Genomic DNA, 14,182 nt, shown 5'->3' with positions numbered 1-14,182 from the left:
ATTCTGATCGAGGAAGTAACATGCCTCACGTGTTTTCGGGTAAACACAAGATATGATAAGGATATATTGAAAATATTTCAATCTATCAAGAAGTTCGGGTTTTAATTGAGAACAACATATATTATAAGTTGTAATCCTATTCTTTTTTGACATAATGAAAACATTGACAGTTCACTCTTGTTAACGTAAACACATGGTCGAATTGCGAAAAATCTCCATATTTTGCTTTCTCTTCGATTTCTCTTTACTTTTCACTAATGCTTCGTTTGTTTCGGCATAAAATGATTTCTGGAAAATGATTTTGGCATTTTCCGGTGTTTTGTAATGGCGAAAATAATAGTCAACCGGAAAATGATTTCTGTTTCACCGAAAACCCTTAGTAAATTTTGGAAAATGATTTATGCTTTTTAAAAGTGTAAATCATTTTCCGAATACGCCAAACGCATTCGACTCCTATTAAACGACACAGTCGACCTTCACTTCAAGCAATTGATCATCACTGAAATCTTGCCGGTACCGAAATTCGACAGCATTCGATCTGTCGCAGGAATCTGGCCGAACAGATCAGGCTAGAACAGTTGGCCGGCCGGATCTGGCCAGAAAATTCTGGCCAAAACTGCTGGATCCTTGCCGACTGGCCTGGATCTGGTTAGAAGGGCCAGATTTCGGCCTACTGGCTGGATTCTGGTGGTTCTGGCAGATTTCGGCCAATATGCCGAAGTCCGGCCGTTTTGTGCCGGAATCCGGCCAACCCAGATTTCGACGAAACTGTTCAGATTCCGGCTATAGTAGCCAGAATGGCGGAATCCGGTAAAAGTGGCCGGAATCTGTCGGTCAGTGACATAATCTCGTCTTCGGTAATTTTTATATTATTTTACATTAATATTTATATGTTTGGAATAAAAATTGATTTTTATAGGTTAATATGAATGAATAAAAACATTAAGAAAATTTGTGATTTTCTGTACGCACCAAACACTGGAAAATGCTTTCAGCGAAAAATATTTTCCAGAAAAATGACTTCTCTGAAATCATTTTACGACGAAAACCATTTTACGTCGAAACGAACGGAGCATAAACCGCGTAGTCTGAACCATTATCAAGAAATTTATGTTAGGTAATGAATTTGGTAAGTAAATGGTAATTTTTAAGGCTTGATTGTAAATACAATAAATGATTTACAAGTTCAATTTCTTAGCAAACAGCAAGTGAGATTGATGTAGTTCTTACCCCCCAAAAAATGAACAATGAACAATGAACAATATGAGTTACTAGTTATTTTAAAAACTTAATTTGATAGGAAATAATGGATTATAACATTTGGAATATTCAATTGAATACTCCATTTGTTTTGGAGTAAAATGTTTTCGGCATTTTTCGATATTTATTGTGGGCGAAAATAATGGTCAATGGAAATCATTTTCAGTTTGACCGAAAAAACTTATTTAATTTTTGAAAAACAATTTACGATTTTGAAAACCGTAAATCATTTTTCGGATTTAAACTCTTAATTTTTACACGCACGTTTGTGAGAATCCGTCACCGTCAGGCATTTGAGTTTGTTGGTAGCTTGAATCTACTGCGAAGGACCCAAATTTTGGTATCTGATTGCCGGAATCCGGTAGTACTCATCGGATTCCGCCGATGAACCAGATTCCGGCCAATTTGGCCGGAATCCGGCAACCGGACGTTGACAGATTCCGTTTTTCGCAGTTGGATATTTCTTCTTGCAACCCAAACACCATAAAATATTTTTCTGAAAAATGATTTATTTGAAAATATTTTACGACGGAAATCATTATACTTCGAAACAAATGTAGCAGAAATGTAAGTTGAATTACAGAGACAAACTATGTTAAATTACCAGTTATTTTAAAAACTTACACCAATAAAAAATAAAAAATTAATTAATATTTTAGTACATGTGGAGGACCCAATGGAGAATATGCACATATATATATATATATATATATATATATATATATATATATTTTTTTTTTTGGGCAATCCAAGAATCATATTCTGTCAACCCAAAAGGAGGGAGGTCTCTAAAGTGGTATGATCCAAGGCTTTGATTTGACCCACCAAACTTGATGCAAGCTGGGCCATGGCTTGAATTGCTGGGGCCAACCAACCAAGGGCCCATTGTGTAGTTGAAGTCATTGCGTGTATAGAAAGTTTTATCTTCTTTTAATCTTTTTATTGCTCGTGCTTCATTTTCTTCCCCTTTCTCTTTTTCCTTTCATAATTTCTTTTATCCCCTAGTGCTTGGTTGAGACTGATGAACAGAAGATGGAAAAAGAAAACTACACCGACAGTTCCTTATGTGATGGCAATGGATGGTTCAAAAGGATTGTAAAAGTATAATTGCAGTGATGAAGTCTATCATTCTTTATAATTACTTTAAACTTTTGCAATAATAGATGGTTTAATGTGGTATTAAAATAGAAGTTATAAGTTTAAACCACGACTTCATAATTTACTTATATTTTAGTTAAATATTTTACCTGTTGGGTCTCATTTGTTGAGAGAGAATTTGAGCCTATACATGATGAATAATAGTAAAATAATAATTTAAATGGTTGAGTCTCACATTTCTCATGAATTTAAATTTTTGAAAGAAGTGATGATTTAACGTAACAAAGATATATCTATTATCTAGTAGCTTATTAGTGTAATAATCTAACACAAATAAAATATTCTCAATTCTGACTTGCACTATTATAATTGTTAGTGTTCTCATTAATATATACAATCTAATGAGCAAAGTTTTGGAAAGACATATATAGTAAAGCTCGTAGTGGGGACGAAATCAATATTTCTCTTCGGGTGAACAAAGCATGAACCAGGGGTCAAGACGTCAAGCCTAATTTTGATACGGCCTAGCTTAATTTTTAGGCCCAACCAATGATTAAAAAAGAAAAAGAAAAAAAAGAAAATAGTGCACATTTTAATGTTATATAGTTGATTGTAGTATAGGCCTATAATGTCACTTCACTGAAATTACTTTCGTTTTTTCCTAGAACAATGATCAAATTTGATCATATGTAAACTAACTATTTAGCAAATATAAATAAAAAAAATAAAAAAAGAAGAAGGTAAAAGCACATACACGAACAACGAGAAGATAAATGAGCTACAGTAGTGTCAATATCAGTCGATAACATCATTATTTGCTAAGCTGAAAGTGTTGGAGTAAACTTATGGTTGTCATTTATAGATCTTATTCATGATGACAAATGATTATCTAATTGGAGCAAATCTTTTTTTATTTTGGTAATTAATTGAAACTAATCTAAGTTGTTCTTCTCTTTTTCGTTTCTTAATTATGAAACAAATCCTAGTTCTTTAGAGTCCCGACACACCAAAAGTAACGACAAACCAAAAAAAAAAAGAAGTGATAATCATAGTTTAGCGTAAAAAATTATATATATAAATTATCACATTATCTTCATGCTGTAGTTGGAGAGATTTGGCCGTTGATGGACTGAAAATCAAGTGGAATTATTTCTTCTTTTGGGCGACATGGTGGACAATCATCACGTCATCCATGGGAAGCTAGACTTGCATAGATTAATTGTTGAAAATTATACAACTCATGAATGGTTGAGATTTTAGTCCTTGGATTCATATCCTATTCAAAGAGGTTGTCTTCATGTAAGAAGTCTCCCAAACCCTACATATTCGAGCAGTCCGAATAGGTAGCTTCTGGACTGTCCAAACATCTGTCTGAATCAAATAAGGGACGGATGCTCTCTCACACTAGACTTATTACACCCGATTCGCATCCATTTTCCATGTACTTCTTGCCCTGAATACTACATGGATATTGGGAAATGCACTGGCTCAGTGGCTCTTGAGCATAGAAACAGACAGGAAGCCTAAGATCTGAAACTAGGACAATACCACGTGTTTGGTGGGGTTTTCCTGCTGGGATAACATATTTGAGAAATGATCCCTATACTCATTTCTCACAACAGCCCCACAACAAGCTGACGTGGCTAATAATATTTTATTATTTTTTTGTTTTCTTTTATTTTATTTTTTTAAAAAAATAATAAAATATTACCAGCCACATCAGCTTGTTGTGGGGCTGTTGTGAGAAATGAGTGTAGGAATTATTTCTCAACATATTAACATCCTCGTCCCCTCCAACCCAATATTTACAAAAAATAAAATTTCAATCAGCATGTAGTAAATATGAAATTAAACATAATCTATGTCAGAATTAATGCCTTCTAGTATTGTATCTCACTTAAAGCATCTCCAACCGAAATATATAAATGGCTCGTAATAGTTAAATTTAATTAGTATAAGTAATTTTTCGTTTTCAGCAGAATAAAATTTTTCCTTCTATAGCCTATTCACTATTCACACTACAAATAATTTTTTATTATTTTTCTCTTTTCATTTCTTTTTTTTTACACACTCTATCTCCCTCTTTCTTTGACACTATCTTTCACACAAAATAATGTTTAAGGAAGATAAAGAGTAAAATAAAAAATTTATTAGAGATAATATAAAAAAAACAGTAGTTAAAATATAAAGTATTATATTATGCATCCGAATTTCCTATAATTGAAAATTTTGAAAATTCTTCTCAATCTTCTGAAATTAATCCTCAAGTCTTATTGTAGGATATTGATCGAAGGGGCTCGAAAGGTCCACCCGTTTGAACAAATTGCTCCGATAGAAGTGCTCGAAGCTCCTGCCCAAGCAGAAAGTCCTTTTTTTTTTTTTTTTTTTTTTTTTTTTTATTTATTTTTTTATTTATTTTTTTCTCTTAAATTATTATTTATTTTAAAAGTTTAAATGAATAAAAATGAATAAATATAATAACTTAATCCATACATGAACATTTTTTACCCTACGAACGCTTGTACAGAAAGTTGCAGGTGATGCTAATCCCTATAAGATGATATAGGTGGGAGATGAAACTTTTACTTTTGCTTTATTTTCTGCGCCAGAAGCGGGCTAGCTAGGAGGAGTAAGATCCGTAGAAACAGATCATAATGAAGCGTCGTAGTACAGAAAGATGCTCTAAGCAGTAATGAAGGAGTGCCTTGCACTGCCACAAAGTGGTCCATCCAAATTCTACTTTTTCTTGACTCCTAAACGGCCAAACGAGCATGGCTCAGTAAGACCCAGCCGGCGCACGTTTTCGGTTCACATGCAAACTCTTCCTGGCCTATTCACTAGTCTCAGACATCTAGGCCGACCTAAAACTGTTGTCTATCTATATACATAAATGGAGCCAACAGCTAGCTAGCTGGAAACTAATCACAAAGAGCAGCAACTTTGGGATTTTCTGCAACTTTGGGTCTGCAACAACCGGCACTAGCTGTGAGTCTGTGATTAATGCCGTACTCCGTCTCATGTGGTCGTGTTTCAATCACGTTTTTTTCTTCGGGATTGAGACCAACCAGCTTACACCTTTCACCTTTGTATAAAAAATTTAAAAATTAGACTCCTAATGGTCGAATACTACAAAAAAAAAAAAAAAAAACAATTTTTTACTATTTTGTTTACGTAGTTAAGTGGTCATATGTAAGGTGATTCTCTACCTTAATTTATTTTTAAAAAATAAAAAAATTAAAAAATTAGTGGGGGTGGTGAAAAGTTGTATCTTTAAGTGGTATTCAATCATTACTCAAAAAATTATTTGTACTCATTACAGTGTCGTCCATGTAGTAATTCACGTTGTACTCTTATCAAATTTGAGAAATATGCACAACTATTCTACAATTTTAAGACACATCGGCCATATGCATATATCTCACTTCATGTGTTTTGGTTACAGGATTATTGTGCAATATGGATCGTGCATGAATCATATATATTTTTTTTTTTTATCAAATTTAGTTATTTTTAAAAAATTACGAATATGAAAATAATTTATTTTTTGAAATTATGTTTAGATGATTGAGAATACCTGAAACAAAATTAAAAAAAGTTGGATAAAATTCGAGTAGAATTTGATATTTGAAAAACAGTACTTAAAAAATATTTGAAATTTTTTTCTCACCCAAACATTTACCCTCAAGTGACTATTTGTAAAAGTGAGACGAGAATTTGCAAACTGACGTGGCTATTCGCCTGAAATTGTCTGACAATTATAGTTAAATTTAATTGTTTGATTGTTGATGTAATAAATGTTGTCGTAAAAAAAAAAGTAAAATAACCTTCAACCCAAAGCCCATATATCTTTGGGATGTACCCCCCAAATGAAAGAAAATGACCCTTTTTTTTTCTGGGTTAAAAGGTAAGGCTGGAAAGTCAAGTCAACATTTTAACTTGAGTCCACTCCGTAATGCCCAGATTGACAAGCCCGTGGGATTGAATCGAACTCGGGTTCTGAATGGATGGGCCTTCTTTTTCTTTCTTTTTTGGGTCCATTATAACACATGGGCCTTCTACGTCTTGCCCAAAGCTTGCTGATTAAAATCTACCCAAAATTTAGTATCACCTTCATGAAAAATCTATGAAGAAAGGTGGCAATTCAGTCTAATATAGAGAGATTAAGAGATTGGTGGCAATGGAGCCTAATATAGAGAGATTAAGACTTCGTTCGGCTCCGCATTTTTGCAGGCCGATGACACGTTTTTAAAGCAAAATTGTGAAAAGTCAACGTTTTCGTGCACTAAACAAGGAGTGCATTTTTTAAAATACGTGATTTTAAAAGTTGAACCGCTAATTTGCCAAACGCTTAAGTGTATTTTTAAATTGTTATTTGTTTTAATTGAAACTAGTGGAAACATTCATGTTGACTGCTGTATTAACTCGTTAGTATAAAATTACATAGAAATGATAGGTGAGAAGGGGACCTGGTAGGAGAGGGGAAAAAGTTAGATATTAAGTCAAAAAACCACTTAAAACGAATTTCTGCCATCATCAAACCGTAGCTATCAGGCATCAGTCTTGCACCCATTATCAAATAGTACAACTTTGTAGGACTAAAATGAAAGGAAATCCAGCCTAATCTGATCCAATCTGATGCCCATTGTGATTAGACCCCATTTACTTATCTGCACCAAACTTTAACTGAATAGACTTCAAAAGAAAGAAAGAAAATGACAGATATCACGAAATTTACTGTTCGGCATCAAGTGTGATTTTATTTTTTTTTAATGGAATATATCTATTCGAACAGGCTTTCAGATAGTTCAACTGCCAATTTAAGTAGATGAGTCCTATAGAAACTCTCTTTATATTTACTTATAAAATCGGTAACCATTCGAAGAATAAATGAATGGAGATCCGAATACGAGAGAAAGTGACAATTCAGCACTACCACCGGTTATTCCAAGTGTTTGATGATTGGAGTCAAAAGCCTGGAACAAAGGTTACAAAGCATTGATTTTGACACCCATTTTCGAGGGGGGTTGGGCATAGAAGTCAATTTTTCACATGGGGGGCTATGTGTTCTGCTGAGGAAACCTGTCGTTTTCAACAAAAATCGCCATTTTTATGCGGTGGATCGGCACACTATCAATGCAATAATTCAACGTGATCAAAGGGTTTAATAAGTAGTGGTGCTCAATTGCATCACTCCCTTTTGCAGCCTCACCGTCAGAACTATGCTCACCACGGACTCAATGGTGCCATTTACTACATATTGAAGTGCTTTTGACCAAGTGGGGATAAAGAATCTACGAGGGTTTTTTTTTTTTTTTTTTAAAAAAAAAAAATAAATAAATATTTCCTACGCTTATAGCACACTTTTATTCTTACTGAATTGATGTGGCAGTTTTTATTAATCCTTGAATTATTATTTAGTTTAACAGTAGCTTATGAGCATTGCCACATTATCCCAGTAAAATGTAAGTGTAATATATAGCATTACACTTTTGTTTGTTTTTGTTTTTTTTTTGAAGGAATAGATTAATTGAAAAGTGACACACATTTGTCTTTTTGAGGGGGATCTCAATTCGGGTAGTATAAAAGAGGGGATTGTGGAACTCACCTGTTCTTGGCAGTCTAGAATGTACAACCTACTTACTCGGGGTAGGTGGTCCCCACAGTCACCTTTTTTCAGGTTGTCTAAATTTCACAAATATTTGGCACGCCTAATTTCAGGAGATCTCTCAATTCTTGTCTTTTACTTAGATTGAGATTTCATATAATTAACTATTTGAATCGAGATAAGATACATTTACAACTTTTGTATAACTCCAACAAATTTTTTTTTTTTTTCAAACTAACTATTGAATCTTTTTTTTATATGTTGGTCCTACATATCAAATGGTTGATTTTTAAAAATAAAAATTATTGGAGTTGTACAAAAATTGTAAACGTATCATATCTCATCTGAACTACACGCAATTTGAACACCTCAAACCGTCCTGAGCATGTGAATCTCAAAGCCACATTCTCTCTGTGGATTGTCTAAAGTATGTGACAACCTAATTATAGAGAAGCCTTATTCCTTTTACTTGACCCTAGGAAGAGGAACCCATTGGCCGTTGGTTTGATATATGGCTCATTGAACGTAGAGCAATGGGTCATAGGTCAAAAGCGAACAGGCAATAGCAATTATAATGGTTTGACCTGTAGTTGGGCATGCCTTTTATATTCTAAAACAGCCTAAGCAACTGTGAATATTGGGGTTGGGGGTATATATTATAGCCTTCTTTCTACCTAAAAATTGGACAGAAAACAAAGGAGTGAAAGGTTCGAAATCAAGTCAAAGGGTCCATAATTTGTGTAGGATATGGAAGGAGCTTGACTTCCCCTCTATGGCCCATCCAACAGTTGTTGTGCTACCGGCTTAATTATGAACCTCTTCGAAGATCACTGCAACTAAGCCCAAAGCAATCATTTGATTTATACTTTAATCCCCTTTTTTTTTTTCTTCTTCTGGGGGTATACGGCAGCCCAATATAATACGATCTAGGTTATATGATCAATTACTGGTCAATTGCCTAATATAATATAGGGTACATAACCATATATTGATTAATTGTCTAATATAGTATGAGCCATAAATTATCGGCAATAGTGTTTTGTGAGCCTAATTTGCAGATTTATGGTTATAATAGATTACCTGCATCATGGGCTCTTAGAAATTTCACTTTGACCGAGTTGTAGGCATCTGCTTGTCGTTTGGCGGGATCATGGCCGTTCAATGACCTTTTGACCGTGTAACGTCAATCCCTTAAGCTTTACTCAATGCTATTATTTGGGATTGTGTTCGTCTAAATGACAATCTCTTAATGATTTGTTTATTGAAAGTAACTTATGTAGGTTCATCTTTTTCGAATTGGACCTTTTTATTATCATTATTATTATTATTATTATTTGTTCTTGAAGCAAATGTGAATACTCTTTTTGGGTCTCAAAAAATCAGCCTTCAACAGGTATTGTAAGGTATTCACTATTCATGATTGAGGCACCTATGAAGGATCATTCCCCCTTAACCACCCTCCCCAAATTTGTTAAAAAGAAATATTATAATTTGTTTAATCTCCTCATGATGGTCCCCTAACAAAAAATTCAGTGTAGCCAAACGCCTCAAATCAAACTTTTGGTTCTGACCCTAGTCGCATGATCTCCACAAGAGGGTCGTGGAGACGATATGACCCACCGCCCACAAAGGTTGCCGAGAGGGGGTCTTGGGCCTTTATGACCTCCACCCTTAACTGAGGGGTTGGTCTCCATGGCCAAACACCCATGGCGAGCCATATGGAGGAGACTACAACTTATTCTTCTTTTCTTTCCTCTTCTTCCTTTATTAATTTATTAACCTAATGATGTAATTGTATATTCATAATCATTTGGGCTATTTATTAGATGAAAAAAAATCAATGTAGGTCTTGATTTACAAATGCCGGTAATACATTTCTCAAATTTATTAATTGGGGGTCTGAATAGTCAATATCTTGTATCAAAAAGCACAAAAGATCAAGGATAACACAAGATTAACAGCTTTCAACTTCTTAATCTTTTCATTTTATTTTTTATCATCTCGTTCTCAAATGTAATTGGTGGAGGAACAGGACACATGACACATCCTATTTGAAGAAACACTGCCGGCTTGTTTGAAAAGAACAAGAACGGAACAGAACTGTTCACATTTTTTTTTTTAAAATGTTTTTTAATAACAATCAACGTCAAAATATTTTAATTTTTTTAATTTTTTATATTATATCAATAATTTTTTATTACTATTTAAATAAAAAAATTTACTACAATTTAAAACTTTTTCATTTTTTTATATAATTTTTTTTTATTTTATATCACATCATCATTTTTTACTAATTTTAAAATTAATAACCTACCACTCTGTCTTGTAGTTCTGTTCTGCACTCGCCCAACATACCCTACATCCCCGTGACAATCACATCCAATTTATCCGCAATAAATTATTCTCTAGTATTACAAAGTTTTTCTCTTTCCACGTACGTACGTGCTGTTTGGTTAAGGTTGCTGGTTACCAGACAAGCTATCGGGAAAAACAGTGGTTAAAGACAAAATCCAAGCAGGGGAAACAGAGAGCAAGTGGAACACTACTTTGCTATGCTTTCACGTGGTCTCCTGCCATTTATCACGCCCGCAACTTCCTACCATCATTCAATTGTTCACAACCATTTTTTTAAAAACAATAAATAAATTACATATCAGAATTTGATCCTGATCGTTGAACAAAATTAAGAGAATTTATTTTTATTTTTAATGCAAAAATATATTATAATGTGTCACTACCGGAAAAGCGTTCACCCTTGTATTTCTAGCGCAGGCGATGCCTCTTCTATTAGTGCTGCTTCCTCCTATGCCTCCGCTCGGTCAACTTTCTCCGGAACTATGCTCTGAACTATGAGAGCTTGCTCTCGTTTCATGTTTTTAAGAGCAGTTCATCGATCCCTTATTTTGGTCAGACCACTCCTGGTGTTCGAACTAGTTATTAATGGTCAGCTTCATTGGTACCCGTTGAGGATCCCGGAGATTCCTAGAATGGGAGGGCCCCCATCAATCACCTCCACCTCCTTAAAAGTAAGAGCTACAATTGAAGCTCAAATCTTCACGAGCCCTTCTATACATCCTCTCCTTATTAACCTTTTTAGAAAACTAAATCAAAAACCCCAAAGAAATAAAATAAAATCTCCTTTTGTATTTTAAATTATTTGTTAGTGCATTTATTTTAAAAGAAATCATACTATAGACTACATTTTTATCTCACAATATTAATACGGCAATCTTAACTAATTATTCAATTTTTTTATCTTTTTTTTTTTTAACAAAGAGTAGTCTAAAGGTAGTTGAAACTATTACTTCAATATTGTAAAATAATTTAGAAATAAAAATTGTAATTTCTAACCTTACCCATAAAAAAACAAAAAATCAATCGTAGCAAAGTACAAATAAAAACATTGACATTTGCTGTCAAGAAAGTATTATTGAGATAATGGACAATCATGGTGGAATTTCTCTACAATTTTCCATTAATTAATCAATAATAAATCATAGAATTTACAAAAGTGGCCCATAATCCCTAATCATCACTTGTTTTTCTTTGCTTGCACGAAATTCAAGTGCCTCTCACATTTTTTTTCTTTTCTTTTCTTTTTCTCGCCTCCACTCCGATCCGAACCCGGGACGACTCGGTGCATTTGCCGTCTCCTTAGCATTCTCCGGAGCATTACAGTAATTACTCACAACCCCAGTACCCAATAATAATATATTCCCCCACCCCCCACCCCAAAAAAAGAAAATAAAAAGAAAGGGTAAAAGGGTAAAACCACCTGTACTGTGAAAACCCATTTGCAAACCCCAACTCGGATAACTCGGTCCAGTCAAACCCGGGTGGAGAACCGGAAACCGATTTCTTCGTTTACCAGATGGTTTTCTCGGCGAACGCATGAAGCAACGGCCGAGACTCGGGCCAGAAGTCGAGGTTGTTCCGGACGCCCGCGTGGCAGTACCTCTGAAAGTCCTCGAGGTTGGCGAACCGGGCAGAGTTACCTGAATCGGACCGCGAGATGAACCGGAGGACCTCCTCGAAGAGCGACTCGTCGCATGGAATTGCGAGTGGGCCTTGGTTGGCGAATCCGTACTCTTCCTCGGCCTGGACCAGGAGATTCTTGAAGACGGGGTGGTTCAGGTACGTAGCGCGCACCACGAAGCGCCTGCAGCTGGTGCCCACGCAGACCGCCACGTGGCCGGCGGGCACGTCGGACGGGATGCGGTTGGCCGACGACAAGCGGGCTTTGTTGCGCCACCGCCGCAACATCTGGCGGAGCCTCACAATGTGGCGGATTTTGTTGCATTTTCCCAGCCCCGCTGACATTTTTTCTCGGGAAAGTGACGGAAAAACAGCGACCAACTCCTGTTTGGTGTTTGTGAGTTTCGGTTTTCTGAGAAAGATGTGAGTAATGTTGGAGGGTTTGGCATAATGGGAGAGACGTGGGTTATATAAAGATACGGATTGGAAAGTACCCTTGGTTTTGGAGATAATTACGAGGTTCTGTTTGCTGTTTCTGCAGCCAATGTTTTTTGAAGGGCAATGATTTGCTGACTCGGGGTAGGGTTAGTTGAATAATACGATCCCGTATTTTGGACGAAGTTAAGAATGAGTAATTTATAATTATTTATTTATTTACGGTGTTAGCTGGGTTTTTTTTTTATTATTATTATTTTTTTTTTCTTCTGGTGGGTTGGTATGCACTTCTACTTACCAGTATGTGATTATTGAAAAGTATAATTTATTTTCAGTATAAACATTTAGCTTCACAATGAGTGGGAATTTGGACGAAGATTCATTACAGTTTCGCTCCTCTAATTTTATAGAAATTTTAAAAGTCTAAAATAGCAGGTTGTGGAATTTACCTGTCTCGAGTAGTTTAAGGTGCTGAGTCCACCTATCTGGGCCCACGTCCATTTTTTCTTATACTGTTTGAATTTTTGTGAAATTCCAATTGCCTAATTTTAGGGGATTTCAATTTTGAGAAATTTTTAGTAAGAGCTAAGGTTGGGTTATTATAATTCATCCTATACATTTACTTTATTGAGTAAGGGTGTGTTTGCCCCTACAATTTTAGCACGACAAAAGTGCAACTTTAAACAAAGTCGTAGAAAATATATTGTTAGTCTTGCTATTTTTTTTTTTAATTATTTAACAAAGCCGGATAAATACCACAACATCAATCCAATGATATAAGAGTATAGTATGTAAGTATGAAAAATGTTAGATTTACAACACCAATACAACAACTGCACAACAACCCTTCATATGAGGGTGGACCCCACACACTAGGGCCCACCCTCATGTGAGGTGTTGTTGTGATGGTGTAGTGCAAGAATCAAATAAATTTGCTATTGTTTTTTTTTTAAAATAATAATAATAATAATGGTTTAAGTATAAGATATTAATGCTGTAATTTATAATTAGTTTTTTTTTTTTTTGGTATGAATATTATTGAAAGAAATCATTGATCATGTTATTGCTATCATGCTATGTTTTGATCAAACTTTAAATGCCAGACAGCCCCCCAAAAAATTGGTCCATTGTGAATTAGGGGTGTATTTTTTAGTCATTTACTCACACAAAAAAAAAGAAAAAGAAAAAAAGAAGGTATTTCTTAATAACTTGTGAACTAGTAAGTACTAGTGTAGTCAATTCCCAGTAAATAATAATAATAATAATATTATTATTATTATTATCTGAGCCCAAAAAGATTACTACCATCGAATGCCATTGAGTAATGCTATATATATTGTATTTTATTTTTGGGAAAAGTACACATAACCCCCTCAAACTACCACTCAATTGTCAATGTACCCCTTAAACTACCAATTGTGTCAATCTCCCCCCCTAAACTACCAGAAAATGTCAATGTTCCCCCTAAGACCAACAAAAAGACAAAAATAACCCTAATTTTTTTTTAGTAAGACAAAAATGTCCTCATAAATTCAAAAAAGTTAAAACTAAAACTAAAAAACTTAAAAATAATAATAATAAAAAATTAAATAAAAAACGAAAAAAAAAATATTTAAAAAAAAGAACAAATTTTTTAATTTTTTTTTAAAAAAGTAAACAAAAAATAACTGATTTTTTTTTAAAAAAAAAAAAAATGAAAAAAAAAAAATAAAAACCAGTTTTTATTAAATTAAAAAACGAAAAATAACAAATTTTTTTAAAGAAAAAAAAACAAAAAATAACTGAAATTTATTTATTTTTTTAAAAAAT

The 14,182-nt window shown here is 34.2% G+C and overlaps 1 protein-coding gene across 1 annotated transcript; it reads right to left on the bottom strand.

Annotated features, from left to right (window-relative positions):
- Positions 1-11,358: 11,358 nt before the first annotated feature.
- On the bottom strand, positions 11,359-12,366 carry LOC133871310 (protein SMALL AUXIN UP-REGULATED RNA 12-like). Its single transcript, XM_062308729.1, has one exon. The coding sequence runs from the start codon at positions 12,281-12,283 to the stop codon at positions 11,828-11,830; it is 456 nt and encodes a 151-aa protein (XP_062164713.1). The 5' UTR covers positions 12,284-12,366; the 3' UTR covers positions 11,359-11,827.
- Positions 12,367-14,182: the final 1,816 nt, after the last annotated feature.

The sequence above is a fragment of the Alnus glutinosa genome, chromosome 6, assembly GCF_958979055.1.
Source record: "Alnus glutinosa chromosome 6, dhAlnGlut1.1, whole genome shotgun sequence".
Lineage (NCBI taxonomy): Eukaryota > Viridiplantae > Streptophyta > Magnoliopsida > Fagales > Betulaceae > Alnus > Alnus glutinosa.
Note: the sequence above shows the minus strand (reverse complement) of the source record. Positions and strands in the feature narration are given on the sequence as shown.

What these genes read in the sequence shown, in the direction of transcription:
- LOC133871310 (XM_062308729.1), bottom strand. Translation starts at nt 12,283, where the DNA reads ATGTCAGCGGGGCTGGGAAAATGCAACAAAATCCGCCACATTGTGAGG.